This window comes from Battus philenor, unplaced genomic scaffold (genome assembly GCF_028537555.1).
Source record: "Battus philenor isolate CCGP_79_NKW_IND1 unplaced genomic scaffold, ilBatPhil1.0.hap1 SCAF_6, whole genome shotgun sequence".
Taxonomy (NCBI): Eukaryota; Metazoa; Arthropoda; class Insecta; order Lepidoptera; family Papilionidae; genus Battus; species Battus philenor.
In genome coordinates this window covers 11528294-11549137 of record NW_027181726.1, presented here as the reverse complement: position 1 = coordinate 11549137, position 20844 = coordinate 11528294, and the positions used below count along the sequence as shown (strand labels likewise).

General features: G+C 31.5%; 1 protein-coding gene across 1 annotated transcript; it reads right to left on the bottom strand.

Moving 5' to 3' along the window:
* Positions 1-17072: 17072 nt before the first annotated feature.
* LOC137930362 (dynein light chain Tctex-type protein 2B-like) lies at positions 17073-18982 on the bottom strand. The gene is made up of 3 exons (XM_068773603.1): positions 18812-18982; positions 18185-18331; positions 17073-17309 (listed from the first exon to the last, which is right to left on the bottom strand). The coding sequence occupies exons 1-3, from the start codon at positions 18980-18982 to the stop codon at positions 17073-17075; spliced, it is 555 nt and encodes a 184-aa protein (XP_068629704.1).
* Positions 18983-20844: the final 1862 nt, after the last annotated feature.

Here is a 20844-nt window from a genome sequence, read left to right as displayed (position 1 = left end):
GTATATTTATTGCTAAACATAGCAATTCATTCATCTTTTTAAAACATTGAAACTTTTACATCTGTAACAAAAATAACTAATATCTAAATCATCTCATTCTTCAACTGGCTAGTTCTGTGGGTTAATAAACTAATTTTCTTAGGCATCGAACGAAAACATAAAAAGAAAACTCATTTTGGGTTTCTACATCACACACCCAAGTAAGTAAAATTCATTTGTAGTGCTATCAGGAGACTGCAAGATTTGTCTTCAAAGATTGTGAGTCATATCTGTAATTCATAATTCTTAAAAAAATCCATAAGTGTCAGTTGGGAATATAGAAGTTTCTAAACGTCATTAAATAAATATTTGTAGTGTAATATGTAAAACGGATACTGTATTCTAAAATATCAAAGTGAAATAAATTATGACGCAGAGCAAGCCCGTCGCATGTTCCAATTTTAAATTCAAATAGAGACTGATTCAAGTGGAAGTAACTGCAGCATTTTGTTTGATATGCATATTCAATTGCACGCGTTCTGTTGAGCGATCGATGTCTATGTATAGAATAAAAAAAAAATAACAAATCGACGTCAACGAATTGCAACTGTTTCGCTAACGAGAGGTCTGTAAGATTGTGCACAATTTTTTACAGAAATAAAACTTTTAAGACATTAAAGCCCAATTTGACCAATTTGTATCTTATATACGTATCAACAAAACGCATAGATGAAAACTAAAATAAAAATTCTACAACTTTCTAGAATAATTCTAAATATATTAACCAATATCTTCTGTTCAATTACTCATTTAAATACTCTTTTTTTCTACAGGTTATGTTATACTTACATGGCATGAATATGTTAAAAATACGAATTAATGTTTTGAAACAAAGAAACGCAATATGTTAAGGCAATAGGAGTTTTTCGAGTCAAAGTCGAAATAGTTTTATTATATAAGATCATTACGAAACCTCGCCGAGTTTCTTGGTGAGGTTTGTAATTTATTTTTGATGGTTTTATTAACAACATTTTTTACTTAAAATAAGAAAAATTTATTTTTAAACACTTTTATGATGAACATGCTTAACGAATTTCTTAAATTTACTAAGAGATAAATTTACCGCCTTACATGGTAGTTTTTTTTATAAAGACGTACATTGACATACAAATGAAATAGTCACTTTATGGAGCCTAATAGCAAGTACAGCAAATTTATTATTGTTCCTTAGATTACATTAAAAGAGATCACTATTTATCGTAAATTTATTGAGATTTTTATTTACAAATATTAGTTTATCGAAATATTTAAAACAAATAAGTACTATATCAATTTTTTATATAGGACTCACATTTTTAAAATCATAAACCTCCATCTATGTATGTCGTCTATTCAAAGCGTGTTTAGCATATTCATAGAATATTGTTATTATTAGTAATAAGACAATTAATGTATATATATTACTTACTTTTATATATGGCTTGTAATATACATAATAGGCCTATAATGACTTATTTTTATGTCGTTTTACAGCTTTAATTTAGTTTTAATTCTATACAGTAATTAATTAATACGTTTTTTCCCTATTCGTTTTCATTTCATTTTTAGGTTATTAGAATTGAATTACGTTGATTGTAAACATATTTTTGCATTGTAATCAATAAATATTAAAACATTACGTCCGTTTTGATCATTAAACTCAATTTACTCGGATAAGATCACGTTTTATCCATTCGAAACATCCCTTGAAATTCGAAACTTATTTGTTCGTATTTGAACACGAAAACACATTTTACAATTTCACAATACAACAAGCTGCAGCACAGAGGGATTCCAGTAACGTGCCCCAGTTCTCTATGCAAATAAAAAAATAGCTGATTCAACTAGAAACGTATGACATACGGTATTCGGAGTTTCGAAATTGCATACAATTTCAACAGCTGGAATTTTATCCATGTTCATATGTGCGTCTAAATATGTTATGACTTTTACTTTATTTATATTTTCTAATGATATATACAGAATTGACACAAAACGTTATGGTGTATTAAAATGCATGTCTTTTAAAATATTTTTTGTTAGAAGCTGTTAAACAACTTTTGCACGTATAAAATTAATAATAATATTTGTTTTATAGTTGTTTACAAAAAAAAGAGAAGATATGTAAACTACTGATTATTAGGCAATGAAGTATTTAATAAGCTTTCATTAACGTAGTTATGTCAGTGAAATTTAAAAAAGAAATAGTGAATCGAAAATAATTGGTTGATAAATTTTCTTTATAAATAGCGGTATTAATACAGTGTTCAATTTAGTCTCAACTATTGTAATTTTTAATCATGATGCCCGTAGGTGTTTTAATCTTTAACGGATTTAAGGTAGTATACATGAAAATAGTAAGCTCCAACCGCTTTTTAGTATACCCCCAAACTGGCCCTCATCTTGATAAAGGAGGAATCTATATGACTGGGCAGAAGCGGCAGGTCTGAAGTGGGCTTATTTTGCCAAATGAACTACGAAGCAGAAGTGGGTGCATCAGCCTCTGCTTACAGAGTGGAGAAGGAGTTACAAAGATAAAATGGAGAATTGGTATTCTCCTTGCCCTCAGAATGATGGACTCAGAGAAATTCATTATCCGCGTTAAATGAAGAGGCAGAAAAGTAAAGTGCAAGATTTCGGTGGACGTTTACTTAATAAAAAAGAAGAGATTATTCCGTCCCCCTTGCGTGGGTGGCTGTGACTGCCGAAACTATGGGATGTGTCAAAGCCTTTTTGGTGTCATGTCATACAGCTAGGATAGAGGGACATTATAGGAGTGTTAGTGCGTGAAAATCCGATAAAGGGGTATGCTCCTGCTAGGATTGGTACACTGGCCCAAATCTTTTTAACTCACCTTTAATAACACAGTCCGAAAACTTCATCCGGAGCCCAGACCTGAACTAAAGCATTTTATAAACATTAGAATGTTTCGAAATTTCGATTTCGTCATTGTAATATGGCTTATTTTTCGTATCAATCCAGACCCTTCTATTTAATAAATATTTTTCAATCATTCCAAAGAATTTGTGTACAAAATAGCAGAATTTGATAATACAGCCAATCGCATTTTTGTAATGTTATTTTAAGATTTTTATGTTACGTTTATTGGATGTAAAATAAAGTAATAACTGATATTTATGTGTTATTATTTCTAATGAAAGTATCTTTTTGCAGATATATTATATACAAGTATAGAATGATTCAAAGCAATCCAAATATGTGTATCGAAGCAACCGATGTAAATAGGTATTAAAAAGGAAACTTAATATGTAACTTTTGTGTTGACTTTTAATTATATCTTGGTGTTGTCAACTTGCTAATAAGCTGCATCGACATTCATGATCGTACCAATATTTGAGAACGTGCCTTCGAATATGCAAGCGATAAAAACGTACATTTTTTGTGTTAATATTATATTGACTTAACAAAGTTTCTCGTTCGATAGAGGTTTTTCCTTTCGTAGACATCGATTATGAATATAAAAAAAATGTTTTTTGACCAAATTGAACAAAAAGGAAAATGAAATGTATCTTAATCATTGCCCGTGAGCGTCAATAACAACTAATTGAAACGTTTTGCAAGAAATTATTAAAATAAATTATAATCCAGCGGTGGCAAATCTTTTTCATATTTCGAGCATAAGTTTCAAAATTAAAATTTTTCGTCAAACTGCAACTAAATATGCAAAAGAGATATTAATTGTTTTTTTAATAATTTACATTTATTAAAAACATATAGCCTTTTATATTAGCTGTCAGTAATTTAAGTCACATTTTGTAATTCGTCGTCGTTTCTGCCGTAGAACGTCAAAAGCTGGGTATTAAATCACCTTCATAGAATTCCAATAAGACCAGTTGGAAGTAGCTTGCATTTAACGTTTCCGACGACTTCAACAAGGTAATGTTAACGATGTATGAAACGATAATAATTTTTAAAAATATTAAGGCAGAAAAATTAAAACGGAACTCTGAAACATTTAACGAGAGCTACAAATTTCAAAGAGACGTTCAAAGAGACGTTCGTAGCTCGCGAACTGCAGGTGAGCTTCCTCTGATAAAGCATGTTTGTTTTCTTATTAATATACATACAGATGTTATTAATCGAATTATTTATATTTTTTTCGTCGTACATTTTATGCCTGTTCTATTAACAAGGATCTATTTGTTTAAGCCATCGTTATACTGGGATTTCCCATATTAATTTCTGTGCGATGAAATTTATTTTTATTTATATAATTAATAATAAATATCTCGTACCTCTGCACATTATTAGTACAATATTTTTTTTATTCAGTAACGAGTAATAAAATTTAGATGTAATATAATCATTATTTATATTTATAATCATAATAGTTGATCGCACTAAAAAGTACTTGTCTGTTTTTTAATTGATTTATTATCTTATTTATAACAAAAACAATTTATTACGCATAATTTTCCTCAAAATATAAAACAAATTTTATTAACACGGGCACGGGAGGGCAAAATTTATTGTTATACAAAGATTACTTACGATGAAATTAAAAATGAATAACCTGAACTCAAATACACAGAAAGAAATAATTTATTTTTTGTAAGAGAACGGTGTCTGCTTTAGTGTAACAAATCACCGAGAATTCCATTTACTATTCAGATTTTAAGAAATCCATTATAACGGTATAATTACAGAGGAAATGAGAAAATGACAATGGGGAAATTGAATGTAACATTTCTTTGTAAGTTATTTTTTCCATTTATTTTCTCTCGCGTTAGAAAAACTAAAGGTAAGTAAGGCCATATATAATATGCATGTAATTTAGTATTTAAAAAGACATTAACAAAATCAATTTAAAAAATTCTTTATTCAACATACGACAGATCTCTTGTTATCGTCAAGTTGTCTCCAACATTTCGTACGAAAGGCCACAGACCTAAGAAGTAACATATATATTTAAAAAAAAATTGAAATATCCTGTAACACAAAGTCATTTCCAAAGTGCCCTATCGTCTATGGAGTCATTTGTAGCGTAGTATCCTTTAGCACATGAACGTCTTTTGACAATTTTTTTGAACATGAAAATACCTCTAAAAAGAAGTATAGAAAGTTTATAGAAGTACCAATTACGGAAGAAGGAAATGATAAGTAAATTTGAAGTGTACATAGATTCTTTCATAGTTTTATACAGTATGTATAACGCGTAATGTATCAACGACTTACATTTAACTCGTTAAACAGAAGGAAGGAAGGTTTAAATCGAATATTAAGGAAGAAACTATATTACGAACGAAACATAAGCGATTTATTAAGTCAAACTTTTTACATTTTTAATTAAAAAAATCTTTACATGGGTTACTATAAAACGAATTAACTTCAAACAAACCCTGTATACACGTACTCGAAATTGATTATTAACTAATATCTATAGATTTGACAGTTTATAAATATAGCGCGGGGAAATCTTTACGTTTTAGTGTGAATTCGTTGTTACACGAGAGATATGATAGCGCGTAATTTCAAGGGACTACACTACTTTTAAAAAAAAGAGTAATATTTATATTGTCGTCGTCGTTTTAACCCGCACTACGACGACACGACAACGTAGACGCAGCGTAGACGCTCACTGCAAGTAATTGGTCTCACCTAAGGATATCTATGGGGGATATACTATACACAGAGAAGACTCCTGCTCCTTTTGAATTCTTTGGAAACTTGTTTGTGTGCAGTGGCAATCATATAAAAGTAATACACAAAGTGAATTATAGAATTGTATGCCGGGAATTGTACCCTTGATCTGCGATCGCAAGTCTCAGTCCTCTACCGCAAGGCTAATATAAAAGTAGATCGTACGTATACACATACACATAAAGAAACATATTATCAGAACATTTAATGCAACTGAGAATCTTTAGTATCAAAGTACGAAAAGTTTCGACTTCGATTTTATTGACTACCAAAAATTTATGTATGTATTTTTTCTTCGATATCAATATAAGCATTTTTTTTAGATTTGTATGAAAATTTAATTAGTCTACATTTGAAATAATACAGATATTTTTATAACTTCAGTTTTAATTCCATCACAAAGGACGTTGCACTTTACTGTTTAAACATGCAAAGTATTTCGTTAATATAATATATTCAAAAAACTGCTTTGCAGGTATATTATTAATCTTATCATCAAAAACCAATATGTGATCGGTGAACGTAAAAATTTTAAAAGTGCATATTACTACTGAAGATATTCCAAAGCACGTTTCAAACGCTATTATGTTTTATCTGTGCTCGAAGTTTCGAATATTTAATTATACCTTTGTTCATTAAAATAAACACTTTTTATTTACATAACTTTCGTTTCTCAGACTGATAATGAATAAATTTGTAAATGGAATTCATTTAAACATTTGATATTTTAGAGTTCACTTAAAAGCTTTTTAGAAATTCTTACTTTTATATTTTTGTTTCTTACTAGAAAGTCAACAAAGAAAAAAGCAGGGCATACTCCTGATAGATAAATACACTAGTAAATGGTTATAGATCTATATATATTATCTCCTTTATTAATCCAGTATTTTCTTTAACTTTTGTACGGAATAAAACATTTTAAAACATATTACTCAATAAAGGTTATGTAGTAAGGCATTTCGACATAACTTTTTGGTTTTGATGGAAAAGATTTATTGTTTTTTTCTATTAGACTGTTACCGTTGGTAGCTTTCTCATGAGGCATAGCGCTAGTGACGCTATAATATTTACTACTTAGAATTGAGAGTCTACCAAGCTAGGTCATTAAGTCGGACGCTCCGTAAAGTGAATAGGTAAATGCCTTGAAAGGGGGAAAACAAGTCTGCTTAACGTAACTTTAGAAGCTCATAGTTATGGTATAGTACAGCAGAGGACGTTCACTTACGAGGTGGATGACTATTTTAAGATTTAGTAACCGAAGTAGCCCAGAGTAATGGCAAGGTGAAGTGACAATGGGTAGACCACATAGCGTGCAAAACAGATGGCCACGAAGGTATTAAGTTTTTGTTATAGAATGTGCACTCACAAGGTGGACATGTGTCCAAGTAAGGTATTGGGAAAACGCAGTGTACAGGCTTCTTTTAACCGGTGTTATGAGAAATCAATAGCGGAGGCATGCGTCTAGTAATGAACGTTCGAAAGTTGAAATTGTGATGAATAATGAAATGTGATGTAGATATGTTTTGTACTGGTTGCGACTATCTTCATATTTTATTCTAAAAATAAAATTTCAGTTGAAAAGCGCAGTCTTGAAGACTCGCTCTCCGCCCGCTAATTTATTATAAACGGCTCTTTAAAAACTGGGGCGAGGAACGCGTGGGAGACGTTCTCGTGATAAGTGGACAACGTCGGATGCCTTTTGTTATGGCAAGTTCTCGCACTTTGTTCGTGATAAATTTACATTGAAAGCAAAATGTCTAAGTACGAAGCGACACTGCTATTTAACACTGATATTATATAGAATTTAAATCAAATCAATTATTTTCGAATAGATCATTACAAAGGCTTTCAAACAATTTATCTAGGGCTATTATTATTCTCTCTTGGAGAGACTTATTAATAAAGACAAATATATTTAAAAGAGGTTTGTTAAATAATAAATAAATATATTTAATAAAAACCAGTCGCTCCGGAGACTTCTTGTCTTTTGAAATTAATTTTAATTTTTTTTCAATAAGGCCTAAATATAAATATAATTCGCGGACGTACACATAAAACACTTTACTAATTGAGTCAAATTCCATAATAGAATTCTTTTTAGAACATTTTTAATTGCACAAAAATTATTCTATAATTTTAATAACATCGTTTATGTTATGGTTTTATTTCTAATTTTGACATTCGATTTACTTAATTCAAAATGAAATTATTTGTAAATTACAATACATAATGTGTAAAGTTGTACATACACTTTATTAACCAACCGAAAGCAATGTTTTATTTATTTATATCACACTTCGTATCAAGGTGGGCCATAGAGAGGAAAGTTACGTTCGAGACTTCTCTACGAGATCATAAATGAGGAATGCGGTAGAGAGAGAAAAAGAGTAACCTACTTAAACCAGCGGATTCGGAAATTAAAGTGACAGTGGGCAGACCATAAAGTCGCTGGTCGCTGGGGTTTTAAGATACTGTAATAGAGACCACGAATCGGCAAGCGCTGCGCTGGTAGTCTACGGTGCGCTTTCATTTGCCTACGGATTCTTAATTCGATCTTTCAATCTTTTATAATTTATAATTGCCTATCAATATTTCAGTACAGTATTAACAATAATTAATGAGAACTAAAAATTAACTCTATCTCAAACCATATTCAAAATTATCTTATTATTAGATAATAACTAATATATTTACTCCTAATGAAGATAAGCTTGATACATCTTTCTTTAAGATACTTAAAATTAATAACTCTTTGATAGTAAATGTAATGTAATGTCATATGTATATGGGTATCAAACAGCCAAGAATTATCATGTAATAACATTTAAAAAAAATGTAAAAAATCTTTTTAGAATATGAAGGCTTTTTTTAGTGATAATAAAGTTGAGTACTCAGCTACTTTATTTAGAATATAATGAAAGTGATAAAAGATGATTTGGTGTGTGTTAGTGTGACTTTAAATATTAGCGCTGGCATCCCTCGTAGTTTTAAAATTGAAAATAGAAAAAGGCAGTAAAAAGTAGCTCTATTAGTTTCTAATTTTTGGTAAATTATGCAATGTCGATTATCACAATCATCATAGCCGTCAGACGCACATTTTTGAATATAATTCTCTTTTATAGGTTTCCTATGGAAACGGATGGAAGCCTTCTGCATCCAGCGTTTCCCGACAACCTAAACAAGGTTGTATATCCATCTGGATAGAAAAATGGAATATACCAATAATCGATTACTCAAAATAATAAAGAACCCTAGCGTCGCGGTAAAATATGACTTTCACTACTGCATGTTACAGACAATAAAAGACTTGAGTGTAGTAAACAATAAAATGCAATACAAGAGTTGCATCGGGTGGCACGAGTCTTCAGCGAAACGGTTGCAATTGCACCGTTCGTTGACCCTTGAACTGACATAAAATGCAAATGTACAAGTACATTGACTACACGAGGTTGTACAAGTATCGTAATTTATAATACCATTGACGTTATGTAAGCCCATCAACAGAATGTTCACCCTTTACAGAATGATACCACTTGGAACAATGGTAAGATTAGTAATGTCTAAAAGATAAAAAAATCTGTCGTATATATTAGCTTTGAAGAATTTAGGTAAAAAAATATTTGAAGTTCTTTTTTTCAATAAATTTTGATTCATTAAAAAAAACATCAATAAGTTTTATCATTTCAGCCATAGGAAGTGCCATGTTGGAGAAAAGCCTCCCCCAGAGATTTCCAATGGGATTGGTTGTGTGTCTTTGGATGATCTTGATTAGGTTGTCTGTCTTTGTGAGTTGCCACGCTGCCAGTACGTGGTAAAAGGTTTTTAAATAAACAAAAACGAAGAATAGATAATATCATTATTACATTCGATAGTTTAAGAAATTTTTAAATTTAAAATAAATTTGCAGATTTTCTCTGTTCATATGTAAACTATTGTAACAAAGTCGGTTTTCCTCGGGAAAAGAAATCTAAGAGATATATAATATTAAAGTATTCATGACACTTTTCATTTAAACTTAAGGACGTCCATTGGACATAGGCTTCCGGGGGACTGGATGGATGTAGCCTGCACCCAGCTTCTTCCGATGACCATAACTAGGTCGCCTGTCCACTTAATAGGTGGAAGTTAATAATACTAAATCGAAATATAACAAGAGAACAAAACATAATACGTTGCTGCAGTTGAATGTTTTAAAGACAAATTATAAAATGAAATACATTTTCAATATAACTTTTACACAAACGTAAGCTTGTTTCAGTACTAGAAAGGTAACGTTTTTAACAAAATGAGCATTATGGTTCAAAGCCCGGTGGTACCGCGCTCTTGCGGTTATGCAAGGTAAAGTTCGCTTGTGGTTCGGTGACCGCAGAGTGCATTGAGCTCTTGTATTATCACATTATTCATTTTGTTACGTACCGCTAAGAAATTCTTAGCATACGTTTACATAATATTGAAATTATAACGATATCAATGATATTTTTCACTAATAATTTTTTTTTCAATTTTTGCATGGATTTTATTTAAATAAATTGTTACAAGGATACTATGAGCGGACGTGAACTAAAAATACGTTCCAAATATCAAGATTTTCATTGTAGTCAAAACTGTCCTACACAGAAATTACTATTGAATTTTAGAACAATCGTGTCAATTTCTTCAAAGAAATAAAACACTGTACAAATACTTTTATATTTTTATACTGATTTCATAACATCGTTTTTTTTTTTAATTTAAATAGTAACATTTGACTAAACATTAGTGTTATATACACGTTGCCCATAATTCAACGACAGATCTACATGGGGGGAGCGTCCCTATGACTTTTTTTCTATGATTTTTTTATAATTATGGTAAAAAACATTTACTTTATTTTTTCTAACTTTCATGTTACTATGTAAATGCTTTTTACAGTGTAATGCATGATCTCAAAATTATTAATTTTATAGTCTATTTTGCTGAGGTTGAGCTTGACGTCGATTTATCGGACACTGTTTATAAAGTTCGTTTAACGTGCTTGATGTTCATCAACGATAAGAGCATCGGTATAATTTTGTATTCGTGCTATCTTTACGAGTTTAAGTTATCTCAAAATTGGATTTCACTGAAGTACAATTATATTGAGTGTCTATTAAACTGGGTTCAGTAAAACATTCGAGCATCGAGAGGACGTTGAACTGTGTTAGCGAGGATAAAGCATGAAAATACAAATGGTTGAGTGCATCGCTGCTACAAAATATAGATCGTTTCTCATAGATTGGCCGCGGCGACTGGTGCACAATAGATTCTAGATTTGACCGATAGCATATTATGGTCTTTCCGAATATGTCTTATTAGAGATTGCTTAAACGTCTGTTTTTTAACACTTTTTTTATTAAAACTAAGAGGACAATTTATTGTGATATGCCAAACATTATTTCGCCTATATTATGTTACTTTATTCACATATTAACTCCTAAAACTTGTGCAACGGCGAACTTAATAACACTAAGCATTGTTAAGCAAGTTGGACGTTATATAAAATTATTTAATTAATAATAATATATCTATTTTCAGCCCGTAGATACTCACTACTACATCTGCCTCTCCCTATCTACGAGGGGAAATACCATAATCGCCACACTTGGCAGGTGGATTGGCAGTCTTTTCTCTTTTCTTATTCTCTGAAAACTTGTTTGTTCATAGTGACAATCTCATATAATGTATCCACAAAGTGTGAATTATAAAAGACTGTATCTCGGGAATCGAACCCGCTATCTACGATCGCAAATCTCAGTCCTCACAGCTGGCTACCACTGATTTACTTTTTTTACGCTGAAAAACTATATTATTTATTTACTGGACCGCAAAGGTTCACCACAATGTTACTAGACAATAGGAAAAATTATATGATAATAATTAGCTTTCCGCTTGGCCCGTACTAGCTACTACATGCCAATAAAATATTCTAGCCAAGTAAAAACTTGGCTTATTAGCTTAATGCTTGTAGGTATAAACCGTAGTTTGAAAATACGCATTTATTTACATATTAAAATAAATTATTATTTATTATCTGTCACTTCAAACTTTGCTCTGCCTGAAATTACTGGCCAGTTGAAATATTAAATTAAAAATAAAAGCTTGAAAGCAGAATGCTGAAAATGAGCTATACATCTTCGAAGCTTTTACACCTGTTTTCAATCAGTCTGTATGTATATATAGATAAAATATTGTATATAAAAGTGAGACGCCAGTCAATGTCGGTACGCTGGAAACAATTTAACTTGAACATTTTAGTAATGAAGTGCTTGAATGCGAGATGAATCGAGAAACGCTTGTGATAGTCATTAAATAAAACGTTTCTTTCGTGAGGACACTTGAATCCTCAGTTTTAATTTTAACTTCCATTGTGTTCTAGAAGAAAAAGATAGTTGCATTATCATTTCAAGACTGCAAATGTATTAAGAGAAATTACATTTTATTTTGTAACCGAGGTAAAGTTGTAAACCGTTGTTTGTGATTTAAGCAACTCTAACTGCGAATATAATTACGTTACGGGACATAAAATTTAACTTCATTTCTTTAGATTTTTTGTAATAAAAATGAACCATACGAGTGAGATATCAGTTAAGGAATAAAATTTATCTTCTGTTATACAGAGTAATTAGATGTAGGTAACTTTTAATAGGTACTTGTAAAGCACATTTGTAGTCTAAAACCTTAAATATTTTACATCAATTTCTAATCACCCTACATAAGGGTATCACTCGAAAATAAGTTACATTAATTTATTTTTTAATAGGAATTCCGCAGGTTAAGTACTATGAGCCGCACTCAGTCTGCAAGAAAATATGGTTAATAATAATTAATTTTAACATAAAGCAACACGAATTATGAAACCTTTTTTAATATTATCAATATTTTATGTATTATTTCTGTAGGATGTACTATACATTAATTGTCTCTAAATAAGCTATATATTCATGCTTTTAAAGCTTTTACAAATATAACTAATCACCCTGCATATGAAATACACCGTAAATTGTTTGAGCATGCGAGCTTAACCTTGAAACACGTTGTTCGTCACTGTTCGTTAGTAGATTTGTTTGCGTAACTGTTAAAGTGTACTATAACATAATGATGCGTACACATAATTTGTTAATACAGAAATAGGTGCCAAATAAAAAGATACTTATATGTATATCTTATATAAGGATATGCGTCTTACATATACTATGTTCTTTCAAATTGTTAAAACAAAAATTACTGTATTAATCCCATGGATCAAATGAAGCATATGAAAGTAAGCGAACTGAAACTTGCGATCGTAGGTCGCGGGTTCGATTGCCGGGATCGTTGTATATAATGTACACTTTATGTCATAATTATATGGTATTGCTTTTGGTCACAAAAAAAATCCAGAGCATAGGCAGCTGTGTCTTCTGCGTACTATAATAACGCGCTGCCAAGCGAAGCCTATGCCCAGCAGTGGGCGTCTATGGGCTTAAACAAAGATGTCAGTTTTGCTGACTTTACTAACTCTATATTGGAGATTACAATACCCACCCAATACAACATATTTTCAGTGTATGTTTATTATATTCGACAAACAGCGTAAAAATATCTTCAAAGATCAACAAGACAACTCGTTTTTGTGCCACCAACAAGCAACTTATATATTTTTTTAACTTTATAACAATCAGGTGTTCACAAATATGTCTACTAGTAACTATAAATAGTTTTCAATAATTACATCTTACGCCTAATTACAGATGATTTAGACATCGTCTAAAAATATCTTGCATCCTAGGTGAAAAGTAAAGTAAAGAAATTTTGGACACATTTATTTGGAAGTGTACATATTTTTCCGTTAAAACGTATTTGTGGATGTTCGGGCTTAAAGTAGATAAAAATACTAATTAATAAATTGGACTAATAGCTCTAAGAAAAACAGGAAAAACTGAAGGACATTTTCATAATCTATTTAAAAACTTTTCTAGAAATGCTACATGCCTGATAAATATTAAAAATCTTATTATTTTGTTTCATTCTTTCCTCGAAACGTAAATTACCGTATTTAGGTTGTTCCATTTTATTTATTACTGCTATTAAGAAGATTGCTAAGAGAAAAAAGGAAAAGACAAATTACATTACAGCCAATCACTTACATGGATTCCGGAGTCTAACAAAGAAACCGTCTTTCAATGAAATTTAAACATTCAGCTCGCATACGTTTTCAGAACTATTCTTGAAAACTAATTTACTTAACACAGTATATAATTACATTCTCTAGCCTAATTCAGGCAGTAGAGTATGTAATGAAGAAGAAAAAAGTTGTTCCAAATATGAAAGCTTACAGAACTTAACAGCATTTGTATTGATAATTTCTTTCTTTTCGTTTTATTAAAGTGGTGGCTAATTCAATAAAGTACATTAGTTAAAATAGTGACCATATAAAATACGTAATAATAATTTACCTATTAAAGTGCACATATATTTCAAATAGTTATCTGATACAAAATCTATTCAACATTCCACGAAGTTATGAAGCCAACATTTATTTATTTTGGTCCTTATTTACTCGTATGAATCCTATTTGGGTCGAAGCCTCCTCCAACCTGTGCCAAGCTTCTCTGTCCTGGATCTTTTTCATCCAGTCGAGACCAGCCAGTGCAATTAGATTTAATTCGAATTTAATTGTGTATAATTTAATTGTGTTTAAATATATTAACTACGGCCAATTGTTTGGTGTGAAATAAAGAAGCTATGTTATTGTTATTATTATGAAGTCTTCATGTAGAAGCGTTAAATAAAAAGTTATCTGTTAATGGTGTTTCAAAAAAAAATGTTAAGAGAGGTTGATGGAATCTCGAAGTAACCAGAAAGTAAATTTTAACGATAAAGCGCCATGCTGAAAGTGTCTCAGTAATGTTATGTCGATAAATATATACCATTTTCAAGATTTCACCACATTTTTTACATACCCACGCGACCAACAATATTATAAATATGATAAAAACATAAACATGCCTGCAAATAATGTGCAGTGATTCTAACATTCGATTACACGCCATTATGGAAATTGCATGATAAACAAAGGTCGGCCAACAAACGCTCTTTTCGTGACTGCCGGCACTCTGACGTCATCTCGCTCTGACGTCAGAGCTTGCGTTGCGTACATGTGGGTCAATAGAGCGCCTGCTCGGCCCGGGAGCTGCACCCAGTAGCTAGAAATAGGTCATCATTTAAAGTACCTATCTCAGATCTAAAATTTGAACGTCGTTTGGTTTGGTCGCTTGTAAGTACATACCTTGTGGCTAACGCGGCCACCTTGAACTTTGGTTTTCTTTTAAATATCTCTCTTTTTGATTATAGAACATTTGTTGTTGCTAATACATTCCAAAATAAAGTTTGAGGAATGTGGTAGTATATTAAAAGCTATATATGGGGCATTTTCCATTTATATTTTATTATATTATTAGTGGGTTTATTTTACTTGAGACCGTTGGCAGACACGACTACGACGTTGATATCTGCTGCCAAAATGAAGGGTGAACTGTATTTAGGTTTTAGTGTGCCGTAATGACATGAAAACATGTGGATTTATGAAATGTTTCATCGTTTATTTCAAAGGGACGTGGTTAATGATAACAGCGGTCAAGATTTGATATAACCATGCCTAGTCTAGCGGTGATAGTCTATTAAGTACGTTTATAATTTTGGCCAGGCCAATTTCCCCTACAAGGATAGTGTCCACAAGTCTACAATTTGTTTTTATATCACCATTATTATTATAACAGTTGTAAAATGTCCACTGCTGGGATATAAGCTTACCCACAGACTTCCAATAGGACCGTTTTGAAGCAACCTGTTAACTGTCCTCCGAAGACCTCGTATTCTACGCTGCGTTATTTAATTAAACAATTATAATTTACTAAAGCTGTTCTATATTTATTGTTCAAATTAACTAAAAGCAAATCTCTATGATTTGTAGTTTTGATAAAACTTTTTTAAAGAACCAATAAGTCCTTTCTGCAAATATATTATTCTTAACAAATTGTTGACTTGAAAATTAAATTCTACGAAGACAAAGGTGTTTCATGTTTAATTCAATATCAGTTTATTAATTATACATAAAAAATAAATCTATTGCTCTTCATTGATTTCAATAAAATTTCGTGCAATGCTTTTATTATTCAGTCTGCTTCGTCTACGCTTTTGTTTCAGCGGGATGTACTCTATGCAAATGTATCGAACGGGATTACAGCACAAGCCTCTATTTTACAGGCGGCGGTTCGATATTGGTTTTCATACAAAATGTACTTAATATTTTATTTTTAGATGCTTGAGTATCCGGAGGACTGTGTTTGGTATGAAGGGGGCTTTGGTGAACCGATAATAAAAAATATACAAGTCTACATGATTTTATAATAGAGTTAAATGAACCGAAGTATAGTAAAAAGTTATTCTCTTTTAGAACACACTGTTTATATCGGCCTGTATCTGCCGCCAAGTACATAAATATTATAAGCAAGCAAATTACAGTACTCAGTTCAGAACATCAGTCGGTAAAAGAAGGCAAAAGCTATAAGAATCTTCAATTAAATATTAAACATGCACCCATAAAATAATATATGATATCTTTCGCCAGAAACTCTTATGTAAAATAGCACGAAACGTTTGTGCACGAATGTTTTCGTTTTTGACTCCAGTAACATTTAACAAAATAGATTTCCTGCGAAACGTGACTTAAAATCCAAAACGGTACTAAGAAATAAACTGAAGAAACACTAATTATATAAAAAATTGTTATAACATATAATTTATTGATAGTGAGTGTAGCTTCAGCCCATAGACATTGAGTGTCTATAGTCACACTTGGCACCGCCACGCTTGGCAGGCGGGTTGTCAATCGCCGTGTGGTATCATGGTACGCAGAGAACGTTGCTGCTTATCCTCTGGAAATTGTTATTGGCAGTGACAATCCCAAAAGCAAATTATAATTAATGCATAAAGTGTGAACTATATAATATAGTATCCCAGGAATTGAACCCGCAACCTACGGCTGCAGGTCACAGCCCTCTACCACTAGACTACCACTGCTCAATAATGAATGTAAACATGTGAAAGTTCTTATCAAGCGAGCAAGCAAGCGAGCAAGTTTACAGGAGCACTAATTTTTGCTAACAAACGTTTCATTAACAATTTTATCGGTTTATTTTTGATAGTTATTTCTATTAAAAAAAAACATTAAATTCACCTCATCGTCTTCGTGTGTCAAAACAACAAATAATTTATAATATTTATAATTCTATTCACAAACACACTTTTAAACTATTTAACACTCTAAAATTCGCCAAATCCATAGTAAAATTACAATAAGCAACAAATAAATTATAATTAAACCGTGTATTTTGTTAGTCATAATAAACGCCGAAAGCCGTAGCCTGGATAAAAGCAGTGTTGTTTTCTCTCATCATGTCGATGTAAGCATCCCGTTCATGATCCCAGAGAAAACCGATAGCGTTATTATAGCACTGGGACCTCTTTTGTGCTATCGTTACAATACATATCACCCTGTATCGATTAAACTCAAAATCTTTAATTTTGCGCATAATCTCGCCAGCCACACGCAACGCCATTGCGGGAGATTCCTGAAAATACACATAAAGACAAATGTATCGATTGTATTGATTATATGTCACCCAGATTTATTAGTAAATTTGATACACGATATTAATTAATAAATATTCAGAAAAGTTTAAAAAACGTTAAAGGTTTGGCAAAATTAACATAAAGTGAAATGGACAAAGCAAAAAAGTAAATTTATTTAATGTATTTAGGTATTTCAACCATAGAATTTCCACCGTTGAACATAGAGTTCCTCTATACGAGTAGATTTCCAATAAAACTGGTAGGAAGCGGCTTACATTCAACACCTTCGAATTACCTTAAAAAGTTCGTTTGTCCACCTGGAACATTTGTCTGAGTAGATGACTTATATATAGGATATCCGCAATCCCTGAGTTCGATGAAACACAAGGCTAACAACATCAAATCGCAACCCGAGTCCCTCGCTGTGATTATAGTTCCTAAGTGCTTTGTTATTTAATAATTATATTTATAAATAAATAAGTTATTAACCAGCATGTCATTTGGCACGTTCGAAGTATATCGCCGGAAATTTTAATCTTTTATAAAGATCAGTATTAAGTACACCATATATTAAACAAGCTTTCAAAGAACTGTGCTATAAAAACAGTACAGTACTCTACAAAACCAAACACATAGTCTTACCCTTCTACTCGATGCGCCAAATCGAATACTACATACTGTACATAGTAGTAATTGTTGTCACGTAAATATTAATTATTAGTATTATTAAAAAAATGTTAAGAATCGTAGTGTTCGTAAAAAGATCAAAAACCTTATTTTCGCACCAATATACTTTCGATAGACATTACCTTTGACATTCGAGATTCTTGATCTTACTATACGGTACAAATTTAATATAAGAACTATGAAATACCTGTTCATTGTACTTGTGACCAGTGAAAGCTTCATCTAATATTGCTTCCATTGCTAGAGTCACTTTTTCGATATGAAATCTCGTCCGTGGTTCCAGCTGATATGTGTTTAAGTACAACAGCGGGGGTCGTCTAAACTCCAAAGCGATCTATTAAAGCGAAGAGTTTCTTTTCTCAATTAAATAAATACCAGAAAATAACAATTTAATAATAGTAAAAGAAGTCCTTTGGATGAAATGTTGATGATTAAAATATGAAGTGATCATATAGCTTAGGAATGTCGCTGACCACAGTAATTTTCGTTTTTTAAAAGTTAGTTATAATTAACAATTCCATTTGTTTATAGTAGACCTTAACCTCGAATTAGGGAACATTTGGCAAAATCTTAGGCTGTATTTTAAGTTTTGTAATATTATATTTATCATCATCATTCTAGCACTACTGGATATAAGGCTCCCTCCTCCTCTGAACTTCCAATAGTATCTGCTGAAGACGATCTGCATCCATTGTCTTTCTAAAAGCTTTCTCTCAAATTGGGCACATTTTTTCCTTGAATGGGAAATATGACCGATTCAAAAATAATTTTAATTACCACTCTAAATCACGTTTGTTAAAATACAATCTAGTACCTGCGAAGTCCTATCTACTGGCTTAATTCCCGGCACACCGGTGAACCCAAATGAACTTTTTCTCATTCTTAATCTACTAATTGATTTTGGTCCAAAATCTGCAGTCGAACGAACGTTCGATTGGCTCTTTAGAACCTGCATTGATACTTTGCTCTTTCTTCTTTCTTCCATTTTAAACAATAATAATATTAATAAAATCGTACAAGTAAATATTTATCAATGTATAATTCTTTCGTATTGTTAAATTTACTTAAAGATCGAAGCTATGACAAGTTAGAGGTTATACGTTTCATGTGACAGATTTTTAAGAATATTACAATCTGAAACAAAAAAGTATGTTACCTATTTTTGGCAAAATATGGGAAGATGGTTTTCTCTTAATGAAAATATGATAATAAGTTTCTTTAAAAATATTATTAATGACTGAATTTTATTTTTATTTAGAATATCACTGTAGTAGTATAAAATCTTTTTTATAATTAATTTACCCACAATAACCCAAGGGTCTGTCCTAAGTATAAGTAAAGTAATTTCTTACTAGATAAAAATTCTATACTAATGTCAGAAGCTATCTGACTTTTCTCCCAGACCGTTATAGTTAATGAAACATGCACTTCTCGCGAAAAAGGCGTCAGTTAATGCCGCCACAAAGCTGTAAATATATAATTATTGAAATGGTGTTAAAAAAAAGTGACAAAGGTATGTGTGTGATCTAGAGCCTAGAGAACTCATTCAAACTAGAGGTGCTTTAAACAAGTCGATAGTTATAAAGATTTCTCGACCCTTGCGATACCATCCCTGGTAATAATAAGTAATAGATTTAAAGGTACTTTCAACTTATTTTTTAAATAACTTTAACCACTACGTAGTTGCTTAATAAATATTAAATCATAGTTCTACAAGTGTATTTTAAACTAAGATAAAACGAGTGTAAATACAGAGCTTGCGAGAAAAAGGTTAGCGACCCAAGTTTAAACTTCCAAGCTTACTTATATTCATTTAAAGTTATACCTATATACTTAACTTTTTTAAAAGAATACGAGTTATGTATTTTCTCCTCTTTTTCTTCTCAACCGATAGATTCCTATTGCAAGGCACAGGCCACCCTCAAAGATAGCCAAGATGACTGGTCTTGCGCTCCAGCAAATTACAAAGATTTTAACTAAGTCACCGGTCCACCTGGTTGGGGGCCAACTCACATTGCGTCTACTGGGTCATGATAGTCACTCAAGAACCTTCGGGCCTAACGGACACCGATTGCACGAACGATGTGCCCCGCCTATTGCGACTTCACACGAGCAATTTTTCGAGCTATGTCGGAGTTACTGATCTCTCCTGTTTATAAAGCGCCAACAGCTTTGAGATAACAGTTTCAGTTAAGTCTTTCGATAATTTTCTCTAGTTTTTAAAAGTCCAAAAAAACATACATTGCTCCTGCAATATAACATATGTTTATAATTTGTGAAAGCCTTTTCGATGAGAAAAAGTAAGGCAATACATTTCTAAACGAGCCAAATGGTTAAACATTTTTTAATTAAAGGTCAGGTAATGGGTGATGATTACTAAATAAAAAAAGTATATATCATGCAATGAACAAAGGTTCTTTCTTGTAATTCAAAACTTAGTCAATTGACGTTTCATGTAGATCAACTATAATCAACTGTAGTAATTTTTTAATCAAGATGAGGTTGGTGCTAGTAGCCGTGCAAGCCAGTTACAGATACATCGATCTCAGGGCTCTCTCAAAAAGTCTCTTTCGATGAAAGAGCTTTTCAAATTCATTTTTAATAAAAAAAAACCTATTAATAAATATTTTAAATGTTTTAATTCATTAAAACTGTGAAGGATTCAATTTTTTATTACTTGCCTTTACAGTAAACGGCTTATAGCCTTAAAAATTTTATGATTACACGTATGAAAGTTTTGAAACAATATCGAAACATATTCGCTGTGAAGTATTTTAATTTTTAAACTTTGCGTCAGAGAGTTTTAGGGTTAATGACTTTATGCTCATCGCTGCTTTTCAAAGTTAT